This window comes from Sturnira hondurensis, unplaced genomic scaffold, assembly GCF_014824575.4.
Source record: "Sturnira hondurensis isolate 20B ecotype Veracruz unplaced genomic scaffold, ASM1482457v3 Scaffold0003693, whole genome shotgun sequence".
NCBI lineage: Eukaryota > Metazoa > Chordata > Mammalia > Chiroptera > Phyllostomidae > Sturnira > Sturnira hondurensis.
Genome location: NW_028076324.1, coordinates 5303289 through 5321144, shown reverse-complemented (window position 1 = coordinate 5321144; position 17856 = coordinate 5303289). Strand labels below are relative to the sequence as shown.

The 17856-nt window shown below is 39.6% G+C and overlaps 1 protein-coding gene across 1 annotated transcript in view; it reads right to left on the bottom strand.

Moving 5' to 3' along the window:
* INTS9 (integrator complex subunit 9) overlaps positions 1–17856 on the bottom strand; it is an 88097-nt gene that overhangs the window by 47474 nt on the left and 22767 nt on the right. The window contains exons 2-3 of the mRNA XM_037042206.1: positions 10570–10697; positions 2509–2569 (exon numbers count right to left, since the gene is read on the bottom strand). Of these exons, the coding sequence (XP_036898101.1) occupies positions 2509–2569; positions 10570–10697 (189 nt within the window). The remainder of the gene's footprint in view (positions 1–2508; positions 2570–10569; positions 10698–17856) is intronic.

The window sequence follows — 17856 nt, the reverse complement described above, 5'->3', positions numbered from 1 at the left end:
AAACTGGTGTATGAAACATACACCTCGGAGTTATCCTCCTGGGGCACAGAATCAGATATTCCTAGAGCAACCCCCGTGTTTTACAGCTGCGGGAAAGCTCTCCTGCAAACCACACAGGTGCTGGCAGCTGGAACCACGGCAGAGCACACTGAAGAGACATGAGTGGGCCACCACAGGGCTGCTACAATGCCTCCAGAAGGCCACTAGAGGCGCTGTCTTCCCTCACTGACCCTTGACATTGAAATCTATGGAGAATCTTTTGTTCTATCAACGTGAAAACTATCTATGACTTTATAAAAAATATACAGTTTGGNACAGCTGTGGGAAAGCTCTCCTGTAAACCACACAGGTGCTGGCAGCTGGAACCACGGCAGAGCACACTGAAGAGACATGAGTGGGCCACCACAGGGCTGCTACAATGCCTCCAGAAGGCCACTAGAGGCGCTGTCTTCCCTCACTGACCCTTGACATTGAAATCTATGGAGAATCTTTTGTTCTATCAACGTGAAAACTATCTATGACTTTATAAAAAATATACAGTTTGGTTGACAGTTTGCTCTTTCCAGAAAGAGAACACTACTGTTAGAATTTTGTTTTATTATATCATTAGTCACTGAAAACATATTTCTATGTATTTATATATATGTAACTATACTTTTATTTGCATTCGAGTGATTTTACTCTAATCTTTGTCTAAATTTACTTTTTGAATTTTACAAGTCTCATATCAGAACCTTGACAGAATATTCCCTCCCCTTGCCTTTCGCTGTAAACTCTGACTCCTCTCCTTACAGGAATACCATTTAACCAGCACAAAGCTGAGCCAAAAAGAGACAACTAACAGCTCTTAATTACAAGATATCTGCCAGCTAAAAACAAATAAGCAATTATGTTTAATGGGAAAAGACTCCCAACTCCCTCAGGATGAGGTTAAAAATGATTGCAGACAAATCATGGGAAATTTCAAAGCTCTGCCTGGTCTGAAATCGGCTACGGAATCTTCTTCCCCAGAAGGCTGCGCAGCGGGGCACGCCTTCTTCTTGTGACAAAGCCTCCTCTGAGGGTCTCCTCCTTCCTGGTTGGAGAAGCACATTTGCCATTCTGGGCACTGACTGTGCCACTGTGTTTTATTATTCACACTCCCTTCTAATGAAATGCGCTCGCATACACATGCAAGTCATTTTGCTCACAATGCACTGGCGATGGGATGCTTCTGGACCGTTCTCAGGGAACAATGATTTACAGCCAGTGGAAGAGTAAGGCTGAAACCAGGCACAGAGGTTCCTGAATGTCACAGAATTTTACAGATTAACTAAGGGAAATCTCATTTCAAATTATGCACTTGGCTTGCATTTGAGGCTGGGGTGCAGTTAGCAGAAATTAAATCTGTAAAAAAAAAAAAACCCAACTCTTTACTTAACAACATCTGTTATAAGAAGGAAATGCCTTATTCAGATGAGTCATTTTAAGGATCTTTAAATTTATTCACCCTTTTAGTTGTGGGATGTGGGAAACAAAAATGGTTTAGAAGACTAAGAATGGAATGGATAAGCTTTGAAGTTTTTAACCTTTTACCTCTGATTTTTTTTTAGTATGAAACTTGACTGGATTATAGTTTTAACATTTTTGTACCTTGGTCTCTCACTTATAAGTTAACTGCCTGAATAATGATCTGAGGAAGAATTTACTGTGAAGATAATCTAATGTCAAGAACTTAATAGCCTAGAAAGTAATTTAAGTCACTCACTTTAAGCCTTATTAGTCAGTGATTAAAGTCAACAGGATGCCACATCTTAGATTCCTAGAACTATTTTCTTTTTCCCCATCACCTGTGAGGCTGTCCATTCTAGGCTGCCAGGGAAGGCTGGAATAAGACCACAGGCCATCGCCTGGAAGGGCCCTGATGCAAGTTTACAGAAGAACACGTTTTCACCCCACACGCTAAGAGCGCACTGCCGGGGAAGCTGCACACCCAGCTCCTCAGTCTAGTCCTCACACAACGGCCAGTGATGCCATCAGATGGTGACCTTGCTCTGCTGCCACCTTCTGTGGCCTCCCATCACTCCCAAGGACCCAAACTTTACAGTGCCCCACTCAATCTGACCCCTGACAGAATCCGTTCAAAGCTCCCATATTCGAGGATTTCAAAGTTATTTGAAGGAAAAAAAAGTTTACTCCTTCCTGTCATAGAGTTGGTGGAATTCTCTAGTAAGTGTCGCCTTTGAAAATCTCACTGCATTATAGAAATGATAGTTTTCTTTTGTGGTGGCAAAATGTTACTTGCAGCTGCGGCTCTTAGATTTTTTTTTCACATGAGAAACTGGACCTGATTCCCTCAAAGGCTCTTAAAAACAATAATCACCAAGTACTAAAGACCCTAAACGGGTCTCGGGATATTTCAGGGAGAATACATGGGGGGAAATGAGCCCATCAGTCACAATGCTGTCGGGTTCCTGGTACGACAGAAGGGTTTCCACTGGGTACACATACACTTCGGTTAATCATTACCTTGTCCAAGAAAACACTTCCATCCTTCAGGGACCAGCCCGGAAGATTAGACAGCCTGGCACTGCAAAAGAAAAGATTAAATTATCCTAAATAGATTATAATCCTTAGAGATTTCAAGGTGACTGTGCTGTCTCCACAGAGTTAAAAGCAGCTTGAAATCATTGGCAGCAATGCTCACCCAAAATACTAATCAAAAAGATAAAAACAAACACTGTCATATCACCCTTAAGAATTATGTGGCAATGCATCATTAAAGAGCCGAACAGTTTAGTACCGTATTGGGAAAATTAAAAGAACACTGTGCAGAACAATAAGGAAAACAGAAAGATGAATTACTTTGCAGTCACTGCCCGAGACTTCACCTTGCTGGTGCTGGGGACAAGCCTGTGGGGCAGGCCAGGTGGGGTCACCGTCTGTGGACCGGACCGGACCGACTCTGAGAGCAAGTGCTCAGGGCTCTGACAAGCACGCTGAGCCGCCCACCAGCCAAGATTCACTGCAAAGGAAAACACCTGAGTTCTAGTCAAACTCGTATTCTGGAGTCACTGCTTTTAAGTGGATTTGTCACTCGTCGCCTGTGGCTTGAGTTTCCAATTCTGGAAAATGAAGCTTGTTTCCCTAGTGTTAAAAAAATGATGCCATACCTAAGTGAATAATTTCTAGAAGAGGAGGTTGATTTCACATATATATACACGATACATTAAAATAGTCTGGATTCAGAAATCATCCACTTCTAGTAATCTCAGAATTTATATGTGTGCTATTAGTTGACCAGGGGAATTGTGTTGGTAGGCGAAATGCAAATAGTTAAAAAAAATGCTGTAAAAAGAAAAACTTAATGATCACATGATATGTGAAGGAAAACCACCTCAGGAGTACAAGCTGAATGGCAAAAGGAATTTAGCATTTCACCACAGAATTCGTCTGTGAAGTAAAAATTAAGGGCAAAGTAAGGGCGGGGGACTAAAAGATTGTGTAATTAGAGACCAAATGAGTGTACATACTCCCTTATTCTCTTGCCAAAATAATTTGATCAGATTTTGATTTTATAAGCAAGTGATAGGTATGGAAGTCAAATAGAAACATAAATATATGAATATTTGTCAATCTTCTAGGAAAGGTTAAAAAACAAAATACGCATTAATCTCTTTTTTTTTTAAGTGAAAAATTTGGGGGTAACTTTTCATTTTGACAGAATTCCAAACCTACAGAAAAGTTGTAAGGATGTAAGTACAATGAAGTCCCATATACACTTTGCCTAGATTCACAGTTTACATTTTGCTTTCATTAATCAAAAAGTAAAAGTTTTGGATTTTATATCTGAGAATGAAAATCACCACCAAGAGAATCAAATTTGGTTGGTATGAATAAACAATAAGCTTTAAAAAAGAACACAACTCTGGGAGTTTTCTGCTCTAACCTCTAAGAGAAATATTCTATTGTCACTCACTAGCTGCTAATTCCTACCTCATTTCACAGTCATATATGTCACTTACAGACTTCTTACTTCTTGACAAGTATATTTACTGCCAGATCAGGTTAAAACACTAAGTATTCTAATAAAAGTGTAGTGACAAGACAGCGTGAGTGCTGTTCTCATTTCACACGTGCTCTCTAAAAGAAGGCTGTGGGCATTCGCTTTCCTTTACAAAGAAAACTCGTCCACAGTGCGCCCATTCTCTCTGTTCCCTGTCAGACACACGTAAATCAGCCTTCAAATCAGAGGCGACTCAGACAGTTGTCATCAACAAATGATTAGAAGTGGTACTCTGCTTATTAGAGAATAACAATTTTTTTTAAAAAGTAAAAACTTCAGGTATTGTGGTTTTACTTTTGTTAGACATTTTTCATATCATAGCTTTCTGTGAAGCACCGGGAGTTGTTTTGAGTTTGAGGAGCCGTCAGTTGGTGGGACGGGAGCACAACCGCGCTGCAACAACGCCAAAGGTGAGGAGACACAGCAACGTGTCCCTGGATGGCAAAGGGACGTGGCTACAGAAATGAAAATACTCGGTAACCGAGCTCCAATGAGCTAGCGACTAAAACATGAGAGTTAGCAAACCAATGAAAAGGGGAAGGGACTTATTATTTTGCTCTTAATGATTACAAAATTTGTCTGCAAATTTTTTAAACAAGAAAACAAAGTCTCACCACAGAAATCTACTTTAATAAAATACGGGAGGTAGAAGATATTAGAGAAATTATAATTACAGATGAACACATCTTTGTACCCACTATTTAAGAATAATTTCTTAGAGAAAAAAACAATGCCATTAAAAATGTTACAAGTCAGCCCTGGCTGGCGTAGCTCAGTGGATTGAGCGCGGGCCTGTGAACTAGACGATCACGGTTCGATTCCCAGTCAGGGCACATGCCTGGGTTGCAGGCCAGTTCCCAGCAGGGGATGCTGGAGAAGCAACCATACATTGATGTTTCTCTTCTTCTCTCCTTCCCTTCCCCTCTAAAGATAAATAAATAAAATATTTAAAAAAAGAATTAAAAAAAATAAATAAAAATGTTACAAGTCATGAAATCTAAAATAAAATCTACTTTAAAAAATTGGTAAAATATTCCCATAAGTAATAAATAAATAACCTAAGGCATTTAAAAGCAATCTATAACCTAGAAAACAGTGAAATAGAATGTGGCATGCAATTCATTTTTTAATACTTTTTATTTTTCCAATTTCCCACTTTAAAATGCATTACTTCTATGATCAGAAAACAAAGTGACATGACTACATGCATTCATTCAAAAATATTTATAAAACTAACTTTGAGCAAAGTATGCAAAGTACAGAAATATGACAGTAAATAAAAGAATCCTTGAGTAGTTTATACTCTAGGTATAGGGAGATAGTAAACCACAATTACAACAGAATAAAATAAAAGCTATGGTAGGATAAGCAGGAGGTGTTATGGGCTCCCTCAGACGGGCAATTCTGACAGTGTGTGGTGGTGTGGGAGAGCAGGGAATAGGAGTTACAGGGTAAAGATGGAGGAGGTCTTGCCCTGGCTGGGTGGCTCAGTCCGTTGGAGCATCAGCCAGTACACCAAAAGGCTGTGGGCTTGATCCCTGGTCAGGGCACATGCCTAGGTTGTGGGTTCAATCCCAGTCGGTGGGCACACAAGAGGCAACTGATCAATGTTTCTCTCTCACTACAGTGTTTCTCTTTCTTCCTCCTTCTCTCTAAGGTCAATAAACATATCCTTGGGTGGGGATTAAACAACAACAAAAAAAGATGGAGAGGTCTCTCCAGAAAAAGGAAACAGGGAACAGCCTCATTGGTTGTACTGCTGTAAGGAGAATGAGGAGTTCATCTTCATTTATTCATTAATGAATCTTTATGTGTCAAGAATTCAGGTGATGGTGACGTGGCATGAACAAAGCACAACTGTCCTCCTGGAGGACAGACATATCAAGTGTCACAACACAAACAGGGGACAAGCTGTTCAAAATGATGAAGCAGTGCAGTAGGAAGCACAACAACATCTGCTAACGATGACCTAGGCAACATCAAAGACTTGCCTGGCTCTATGATGTTTGAGGTGAGATCCGGCCAGCAGTACAGTCAAGGAGAAGCTGGGGCAAGGGGTAGGGTTTGGACAGAGCAGAGAAAGTGGGTAGCTTCAAAGTTCAGTGCTTTCCTCCCCTCATTCTCACCAGCCTTTGGCATGGACACCTTACATAAAAGGTTATTCAAGTGAAATTTCAAGGAGAGAAATTCTCTCCATCCTTGTCATCAATGCTACCTCCTTGTCCTTTTGGTATAGAAACTGGAGTCCTAAGTAACCTGAGAGATAAGCTTCTGCTAAGCAAACTAAAAGAGGGTGGGAGGGACGGAGGAGGGAGCGAGCCTTCCTGGCTGAAGGAACAACTGTATGACTTTCCTCGGCAGGAGATAAGATTACTTTGAGCCTGAAAGGAAAGGAAGAGCCAGATACTAGAGGAACAGGCATAAAGCCTAATATACCAAGATCTACTTGGTATTCATCCTAAAAGCAATGAAAGACCCTTGTTTTAAATGGGTAAGAGGCAAGATTAGATATGTAATTCTAAAAGATGGTTCTGGAGAAAACTGACAAGCTATGCTTTCTGATAACATACATTATCATTTGTTTGGCATTCCTATAAAAAATAATCCCAATCTAATCAGGAAGAAACCCCAGACTTACTCAAACTGTAAGATGCTATATAACACAATTGGCCTGCACTCCTAAAATGACAAGGTCATCACAGACAGACTGTGAAACTCTTTCAGATTAAAGGAGACTAAAGACATGATAACTAAATGCAACATGACCTGGATTAGATCCTTGACCTGTGTTGCTCTTTTTCTTTTTCATTATAAAAGACATTATAGTAAAATATGAATTGGTGTAACTTGGGAAATATAAATAGAGTATGAAGCTTAGATACTTGTACAATATCAATATAAGTTTCCTGATTTTGATTACTGTACTGAGATTAGGTAGAGAATGTTCTTACAAAACAGGTACTCAAGTTTGGCTGGTAAAGGAGCATCATGTCTGTATCTTTCAAATGGGTCAGAAAAAACTACACGCATACACGTAAAGAGAACCTGACAAAGCAAGTGTAATAAAACGTTAACAACGGATAGGGGTTACTGGGAGTTGTCTGTACTATTCTTGCAACCCCTCCGTAAATCTGAAATAAAAGTCACTCAAGAGGATGGCTTTGCATTCGGGCAGGAGCAAGATCAGAATTGAAGTCAGTGGTGAGGAGGCTTTAGCAACGATGCCCATAGAACAGGACAGTGAGGACAGCAGCACTGGAGAGATCTGACGGACACCAGAGCTCTTTGGAAGGTGGAATGACAAGGCTCAATGACAGACTCCATCTGGGGCAAGGAAGAGGAAGTTAACTCCCAGTGTTTTGACTTTGATAACGGGATGCTATTCATTAAGATAAGGCACTGTGGCGGGGAAACAGGTCTGGGAGTGTCTGCTCTCCTCTTCTGGACCAAGCCGAACAATGAGCTTGATTTGAGGCACGTTGAGTTTTGAAGTGCCTTCAAGGGCACATCCAACAAGAGAAACTTCGGATATATGAATATTTTGGAGAGACAAACCTGGAGCTCAGAAGAGAATTATTAACTAAATATGCACATTTATAAGTTATTGTTTGGATAGTTATGGAAGCCCTGAGCACTTACTAAATTCCTTTGTAGAGACTCTGATGCCAAGCACTGGATATTAAAAAATTCTGGTATGTGATGGCCAGTAGGAGAAAGATGAATTTCCAAAGTAGACAGAAGAGGAAGTGCCAGAGATATAAGAGGGAAACCAGGAATGCACAATCGCGGAGGAGAATGTGCACCAGAGCTAATGACATGAAAGTCATCCGTGACTTCAGGGAGAGGTGCTCTGGTGGGTGGTGGGGGGGGAACACAGATCAGAGAGCAGTAAGGGGCGCAGAGGGTAAAGCAGAGTTGAAAGAAGGTTAGAAATGACTGAGCATAAGTGAATGGGAAAAAATTAGTTAAGATGGAAGGAAGGGCTGAAGGTAAAAGAAAGATTACAATTGATAGCAAGATGACTGAGAAGGCAAGAAGGGTTGGAATCCAGGGAAGAAAGAGGACTCATAAATATGACAAATATTTATGGAGAAGCTCTGACATGTCAAAAACTGTTTTAGGCTCAGAGGGTATTGTGCCTAAAGAGAACAAACTCTCTGCCCTTATAAAACTTACCTTCTAGTGAAGGAGGACAATATATAAACCAATATTATATATAACAATCATAAGCACTCTGACCAAAAAAAAGCAGGATGAGAGAATAAGGGGAAACTGGGGATACTATTTTTAGCCAAGTATATCTTGAAGGTTTCTGAACAGGGCACAGGAAGACACCCTCTGAAAGAAACTATGGGCTGCCAATCATCCCACTAGTATAACCTCCCTCTCAGAGAAAACCAATGACAAAGGGTAGACAGAATACAAGTGGATTCTAACGCTGAGCCGCAGCTGTGAGAATTACAAGAATTAGGTAATTAGGTAAAGACAAGAATAAGCAAACAGAAAAGGGAAAACATGTAGCTAGGACTGTCTGTCTAGTTTAGGTTTTGAACACCTAAATAACTCATGACCGCACAGACAATGTAGGTCTTCTCGAAGTACCTTGTCTGCCCAGAAAAAGTCCAGCCATTGCTAATATAATGAGAACAACTTGCATAACATCAATGTAACCTGGCAGCCAAGGAGAGTGGCCTGGAATGTGCATGTGTGAACAATGACGACTTTACTGTACTAGTCAGTAAGGGTGGTAGATGAAGTTGAACGAGCATGTGTACTGTGTGGCCACTGCACTCAAAATGGCTGAGTGAGTAGAGAAATGAATCTGTATCAAATTTTGCATTAAGCTCCAGGGAAGCTATTTGGATGACTGAGAAGGCTGCAGCTATGGGCATCCGGTGATTGGCAGCTTCATCACAACAACGTGCCTGCTCATGCATCACATCTTATGCAGAGTTTTTTTGAGAAACGTCAAATCACCCAGTTAACTCGGCCCCACTATGGCCCAAATTTGGCTCCCTGCAACTTCTGGCTTTTCCCAAAACTAAAATCACCTTTGAAAGGGAAGAGATTTCAGACCATCGATGAGATTCAGGAAAATATGATGGGGCAGCTGATGGCAATTGGGAGAACTGTGTGAGGTCCTGAGATGCCTACTTTGCAGGGGACTGAAGTGTCATTGTCCTATGTACATGTTTCTTGTATCTTCTTTAATAAATGACTCTCTCATAGCACGTGGCTGGATACTTTCTGGACAGACCTCATATAGCTGTTTTCTTAACACAAGTATGAAATCTTCAACTGTGTGATTCTTTTTCTCTGAAAGACTATAAGCTCCACGAGGAAAGGACAGTTGTCTTGTCCACATCTATATCCTCTGGTTCGACACCAAATGAACCAACATTTTAGTTTTGCAGGGGAAGGGCCGAGACAATGATTACAGGCTACTTTAATAATAAATAACCTGTTAGTCATTTTTGTTGAGAAATATGTGATGCAATGCCTAAACCAATTCTCTCTCCATATATATATAATTATGCATATACATATTATATATGTATTCTTTTGGATAACATCTGTGTGTGCATGGTAAAAGAATTTCTAAGTGCTGGGTGTGATTATAACTGAATTTTACAAGCTTTGCATAAAATGTGAGCTGCAATTATCTCTGACCTTGTTCCTACCACCTTATTGTATCCCTTAGCTCAGGAAAAAAAAATCAATGGTTGATTTTTATTTTTACTTTTTCTACATGGTTCATGGGGCTATCATCATGAATAATCACTGCACACAGCGGTGTCTTCAGGAGTGAAAGAGATGTATTAGATGGTTTACTTAGCTTGCTGTATGCCGTATGCTTTTGAGCTTTTAAATTTGCTTTAGATAGCTTTCTGTTTCCCCTCTTGTAGGTTGTATCACTTTTGCTACTGGGACTACAGTTGCTTCTAAAAGTTACCACTTCTTTCATAAATGCTGCTTCTAAATAACAGCAAGCTTCCTAGACAAAGTCTTAGAAGAGTAAACAGTGCTGACTATGGGCTTGGGATAATCTACCTGCTTTATGACATGGACTTTGGCTTCCTATAAGATTTCATGGTATTTACAGCTAACGAGCATAAAAATAATGCATGGCTACCTATCGAAAGGAACTGTCAGCTTCTATGATGTCAACTCCCTGCAAAGGCAGTGAAATGATTTTAAAATTCAATTCTTGGGCTCATCAGTTGACCATTTATCAGCTCTTATATGAATTAGCAGGAAAGATGAAATATACATGACCTCACTTGCACTGAGCAATTGCAGGAACATTTTACAGAAGCTCAGAAGTTATAATAAAGAAGTCAATCAATAATTCAATACAACACTTTCCATCAACCCAGCCAAAGGAAATTATTTCGATGATGAACATTTTTTAAGGGAACAAAGTAAACTTAGGACAACTCACAAGGTACTAGTAACTTTGTAGAACTGGATACCATTTTTAAACAAACTAAAGCTCATTTGGTCTCAGATGCACCAGTACATACCTTTGAACAAGAGGCAAAGGAAGGAAATTGAGGGTAGAAGTCATGTCTAGTCCACAGTCCAACATGATGGTGGTTGACTTGAATTTGAGTACATTGCATGGTAAGGTTGGATGCCCTGATAGGCAATACTGAAAAAAAAATTGTATCACTTTTATCAATAATCAATTACAAAAAAGCCTAAAAAGTACAATAAGTTAAGTACAACTGGTCACCTTCTCTCCAAAGAACAGTGCGTAAGTTCAGGTAACTTTCTATGTGGCTTCCTCCCTTTCACAGCTGTGACTCCTACCTCCTCCAGCAGTTCAAGATCCTCAAAAGTCTCAGCTCATACCCTGGTTTTTATAGGGTACCAAGTTACATCTCAAGCACGCACAGTTTTGGATAGACTGTAATTATTTGAAATAGAAAGTTTCCAGGCTATAGTTACTCCACCCTCCCATGACACTTCCAAAATCCCACTATTTCTCTGCCCCCAAGTACTGCCTAAGGCTGCAGAAGTCAATTAAATGCTAAACCAGATCCTCTGAGTGTGTTATAGGTTTGCTTTTCTCCTCCTTTAAATAAATCATGACTTTCCTCAAAGAGGAAATGACTGGGAAGGGTTAACAAGCATCAGTCCTGAAGGATAGCTCAGCCTCTTCAGAAAAATGACTTAAAGAACCAGGGACTTCCCTGATGTGCAGATACTAAGAAGGAGAGAGGGACCACCTACTCCCAACCAATCAAGAGTCTCTTGTCTGTGGCAGCAGACCTCAGAAGTCAAAGGGGCACAAGCCCCAGTGGAGTGTTCAGAGGAGAGTGATGAGGCAAGACAAACACACTGACCTCAAACATTTCTCATGTCCTCCTCAGTGGCGTGGGGATGACAGATAGGCCACACTGAAAATTATTTATGTGGGATGTACCCTATGCCACCTTTCATAATTTGATTGCTGCTTGAAGAAAAGAAAGAAGAGGGGAAAGACCTTTCCCCTACTTTGAAAGTCATTACATTCAGCAAAGCCCAGAAAATGAAGGAACCACCGCTCTCAACCCTGGACAGGCACATTCTTCCTCTCTGGCCAAAGTATGAGCCCAGCGCAGGTCAGAGCCCTGTGGCACTGATGCCTGGCCCCTCAAGGCCATGGCAGCTCCAGCTACGTCTTCCCAGGTATTTGTTGCTCTATTGGCTCTGTGACAGAATAAATGCCCCACTTTTCTCCAAAGGACATTACAGGAACGGATGATTTTTTTAAACCACATGTTTTAAAAAGGATAAGGCCAAGATCTAAAAATTGTGGGTATTTTGCAAGCCCCTTTATTCCAAGTTTATGTATGATGATATTTTCCAAACCAAAATTCACAACTCATGGTATAAAAGAGTATAAAGTTACTAGTAAGGAAAACAATATAAGTATTTAAGATTGTAATTGTCCTTAAAGAGTCCGGGAAGCATGATTTGGGTAACTGTACTTCGCATAAGTTCATTCTTTGACAGGTTATCAGAATTACAGAAAAACATCCTCTCTCTGGGTCCCCATCACTAGCTCGGTCTTACCCCTAAGAATTTTTCTTAAAGATAAACGATCTCAAAATGAACATAAAACATCACCTTAAACTTGTTCAAACTAAACAAATATTCTAACAGGAGCTTTCCTATATTTCTCCTTTAAAAAAATTAGACATTCAGAAAAACCTAAAAAGAAATAAAGTGAAACACATACAATGGTTATCACTGAGCACAAAGATACAGCGTATCTTTTCTTCTTTCTGCTTTCTGTATTTTCCAAATNCTATAATTTCTACCCATCCTCTCTCTGGGTCCCCATCACTAGAGCTCGGTCTTACCCCTAAGAATTTTTCTTAAAGATAAATGATCTCAAAATGAACATAAAACATCACCTTAAACTTGTTCAAACTAAACAAATATTCTAACAGGAGCTTTCCTATATTTCTCCTTTAAAAAAATTAGACATTCAGAAAAACCTAAAAAGAAATAAAGTGAAACACATACAATGGTTATCACTGAGCACAAAGATACAGCGTATCTTTTCTTCTTTCTGCTTTCTGTATTTTCCAAATGTTCAACAGGAAGCATTTACTACATTTGTATAATTAGAAAAATATGGTTAAAACAAACCTGGAATTCTAGTCAGCCACACTGAATGCACAAATTTTTCTTAGCATTTTAACTCTAAACTATGGATAAGAAGTTATGCCAGGAGACAGAAGACTGACGTGTAAAAGCTGCTGCTGAGAAGATTAGAGGCAAAAGAATTTAGGTGAAAGACTGCCTTTGCTCCTGTCACACAAGGATAAAAAGAGATGAGGAGCATTTTATAAGGGCCCTAACCAAACGGAAGATTTTCAGAGTGTTCACTAAAAGAGTGCCAGGCCTCGATCTCGCTAGTTCCATTTTTATGCGTGAGGAAATCGAGCTTTCCACAGTTCAGTGGTTTGTCTGAAAAGAGCCAAAAACACACAGCAAGGCCCCCTGACTCTAAAAATCCCATTATGTTTCCCAAATTGCACCGCTCACTCTGCGGGTCAAGCAAGTCTCCTGAGCACATAGTGACTGGCCCAGGTTCCACAACCGGTAAAGGAGGCACCTCCAAGGTTCCTGGAGTTCGCCCGTCTCCAGTGATGTTCTCTGCATGCTTCCATTGTGTTACCTGCAATCACCATGAGACTAATACACAAACGCATGAACCAAGCATGGGTTTTCATTTTAAAATCAGAAATTAATCCTCATTACAAAACGTTTGAAAACAGCAGAAAGAAAAAACAGTACCCACAATCATTTTTCTATTCCGTCTTTCTTTTGTATTTGTAAAAGCTGTAATGTTGACGCACACACTGCTCTGCATGCGGCTTTTAACACACACAACTGTTTCCTCCGTCCGCGCTGCACAGCACCTCATGTCTCCTAGTTGGTTCATTCCTCTACTGTTGAACATTTAGGGTGCCACTCACTCTATTACAAACACAGTGTGGCGATCACTTTTGTGCTTAAGGTTTTTTCCACATTAAACTATTTATTTAGAGGATTCCCAGAAGTGGCATTAACTAGGTCAAAAAATATGAGCGTTTTATGGCTCTTGAAATATGTGCCAAAATGCTTTCCAAAAAGGGCTCTGCCTATTTACAATGTCATCAGTAATATATCAGATGATCTGTTTCACTGCTTATTCCCATCAGCATTATGGTCAAAGCCATCTAGAATCTATACCAAAATGTAGCTATAATGTTAGTAGGAGCTGTCTAGAAGCAATTAAAAGCCCTAAACAGGAAAGTCACCTACTTGATAAATGGCTTTACTTGTGAGAGGCAGTCTGGAAAAACGACTGAAAGCAGAGTTTGAGGCAAGACTGCCTGTGCTCAAATCCTGGTTGCGCTCATTATCAACATGGGATTTTGGGGAAGTTACTTAACTTCACAAAGACACAGTTTTTTCATATGCAAGATGTAGTAATAGAAGCCACTCTCCTAAAAATGTCAGGACTAAATGAATGAATATAGCACCTGAAACAGAGTATGAACTCACTATTAGTTTCCATAGTTAGAGAATTCTTAAGGTGTTGAAGAGGCCACCTAAATTTGAAGGGAGTAATTTACAGCATTTTAGAGAAGCAATTCTATTCTAGAGTGGCATTCACTAATTCTTAGATTGGGGGGTGTCAAACTCATTTTCACCGGGTCCACATCAGCCTCGAAGTTGCCTTCAAAGGGCCGAATTTTAGGACCTTATAAATGTAACTACTCCTTAACTAGGGGCAAGGAGCTCGGTGCTGCTGCCGGGTAGAAACAAGGTGCTGGGCCGGATAAAACAAGGTGGTTGGTTAGATTTGGCTCATGGGCCTTGTGTTTGCCACCTTTGTCTTAGATAGTTGTCTATCCCACAAGACTAGGTGAAGCAAATGCACAATTTTACAAACACTGTCTGTTACTAGTTTGTCCTCCAGGAAGATCAAGTCACTACTGAGTACAGAAGGAATATTCTAGCCAACATTAGGTTTTACAATTTTAATTTTTTTTTAGCTTAACAAGCACATAGCAATGCTTTCATGTTAATTTTATTTCTACTTAATAACAGAGTTCAAATGAATCAAAGAGTTTTTATAAGATAGAATAAATCTCACAGCCCTAGTATGAGGCAACTACTTTTTTAAATATTATTTTTACAATCCCAGTCTAAGCATGAGAAACACCTGAGGACCGCTCTACAAAGCACCTGACTAGTCCTCCTCGAGCTGTGGAGGCCATCAAGCCAAGGAAAACTTGAGAAATTGTCACAGCCAGAAGGAACGTACAAAGATATGACAAGTAAATGTAAAGTGATAATCTGGATGGGATTTTGGAACAAAAAAAGGAGAGGTGAGAAAGAGGGGGAGGGAGCAAAACACAGATGCGCAATAGAGGTATCCATTGGTAGCCTACTGCACTCCCCCAACCAGGCACCTGGCCCACAACCCAGACGTGTGTCCCCAGTGGAAACCGAACTGGTGACCCTCTGGTTTGTGGGATGGTGCCCAGCCCCTGAGCCATACCAGTCAAGGCAAACTATATAACAATTCAAGACATTAATCAATTATCATTATCTTGAACTTTCTAAGGGAAGAATAAGTTAAATAGCAAAGGGGAAAATATTATTTTTATCGAATCTATTGGGGTTATATGGATTAATACAACTATATTGGGTAGCAAATGTACAATTCTATAACACATCATCTGCATATTGTACTGTGTGTTCACCACCCCAAGTGAAGTCTCCCTCCATCACCATTTATCCTCTTTACTTTCTCCTACCACTCACACCTCCTTTTCCTCTGGTAATCACCATACCGTTGTCTGTGTCCATGAGGAATTTTTTTTTCTTAAAGAGGCAACTACTTTGAACTCTTTTAGTTACCTCTGTATTTCTCAATAATATAGTTTACTGTTATTTCTTGATTTCTTGGGTTTTCACTATTATGTGCTTACTGATCTTTTTTCCTACTATGGAAGCTGTCCAAAAGTTGATGACACTTTTGCTGTGTTTTGTAATCAAGATACGTACAAAAGGTTCCCTATCCCATTCAGATAAATGCACATGAAGGTGACTGCCAGATCCCTCGGATTAGATGAAAGAAACCTCAAAGTTAAGAGAAGTCAGTGTAACTAACTTCTTAACGTCCTGATTATTGCCACCATTACAGCACTGTGTCATGGTTTAATTCTCAGTGTTGGTTTTACTCAGTGCTTTGTAAATGAAAGAAGCATGTGTCTGAAGAGTACTGTATAGTCAGTGAATCATTTTACTCTACATTTTATAATTAATGATTATTTACCAACATTTTAAACATTTTGCTTGCTCACCAAACCTTCTTTAATCTCATTTCTTCTTTCTTTAGTAACCACCTGTTCAAAAGGTAGCCTCTTAGACATTGCTCCGGAAATTCTTCATTTTCACTTTACTCCTCAACAGTGATGGTGCTAGGATTATAAGGTAGCAAATTACTGCAGAACACTAAATATATTAATCCAAGTGTCTTCTGGCATTTATTACTGCTGATGAGAAGTCTGCTACCAGTCTAACTGATGTTCAAGGCTGTGATTAAAACCTTCTCTTTATCATTAATGGTCTGATCTTAAAGATGTACATAGGCATGACTGGCTTCTTCTCTTTTCTTTTGGTTAATGCTTCCACACATGAGGACTCGTCTCTCACAACGTGGGAAGAAAAGCTGTCAGCCCTTGTCGTTCTGAATACTGTCTCCCACTCGTTCCACTTTCTCTTAGTAGAATGCCTATATTGAACGTGTTGTAATGTTATTTTACACTGTCTCCATGACTAAATTATCCATTCATATTTTGCTTTTTAGCTCTGTGAAGTGCATTCTGGATACTTTCTTCAGCTTTATCTTGCAGTTTGCTAATTCCTTCTTTAGTGCTGTCAAGTCTGCTGTTTAACTCATCTACTGAAATTTTCTTTTCAATGACAGTTTGCATTTCTAGAAGTTCTCTTTTTTAAAAATGCAGCACCTATTCCTTTCATTGGTTTGATACTAACTTTAGACTCTAGCAGATTGTACAAGTACCTCAAGTTCTTAGAGGAGCCTTGTAATGTCTGCTGATTCTAACTCATTGTGAGTTTTCATTAGCGTTCTTTTAAAATTTTGAGTGGTAAGCTCATCTTTGGTGGAGTTGTATCTATAGGACTTCTATGCAGAATGGATTGGGGCGGGTCCCTAAGAAGTAACACCATCTTGAAATCAATTTCTATGTTGATTTCTCATTTTTAATGTCCATGCTATCTATATATGGGGGAGCATACAAATCACTTTCAACATCCTCCAAGCACAGGCCCAAGCTCCCTGCAGAAACGATCTATTTCCGTTACTGATGAGCAAGTTCATGGCATTTTTCTAGTACTCCTTTCACTGAGGTACAGAGCCCGTGGGGGTTTCTGGTTACTGATTTTGAAATCCACGTTTTCATGAATATTACATCTATTACCAACAAGACAACATTACGACCTCTAATACTTTTAAATGCTGCTATGAAGACAAAATGATGACCAGCCAACTTCACCCCACAGAAATCTTCAAAAGCAATACAAATTACTGTAAACTTCGTTAAAAAAATACAGAAGAATCTGGCAAATTAGTACATTTAGCAAACATGGCAAACTGAATTTTAGTAAATTGGCTCTGGGGAAGAAGTCTGTCTTTTCCAAAAAGAACTACAAACTAAAACACTGTATGTTCTCTTTTTCCCAAGTCTTGGTTAAAATGATTTAATCTACATAGTCATTACGATATAGTGTTTATTAAGTGGTCAATAACTGAAGACATGAAAGATGCTTGATATCACTAGAATTAGGGAAATGCAAAATGGGACAACAATGAGCAAACCTTAGACTGGCTGAAAATAAACAGACTACAATACTAAGTATCAGAGAGCATGCAATAAAAATTGGGTATAAACTGGTAGAACCACTTTGGAGGACAATTTGGCAATACCTAATAATGCTGAAAATATACATTCCTTAACATACATTAAACTAATACAAGCATACATGGGTATGATACATAGCAACTTGAGGAAAGTAGGGAGGAAAAAACAAAGGCTGTTGTTTTTAGCTTTAGATACAACTCTGCCTTCAAAGGGCGGGGAAGGGAGGAAGGAGATCTGATTCTCCTCCGCACTCTCCAAAAAGGGCAAACTATTACCACCTAATGTTTGCAGTGAGTACAAGGGTGTCTTTTCTGTATTGTCGTTAGATAATTCCGCAGACGTCAGAATTATGTAACTATACCTTTCTTACTA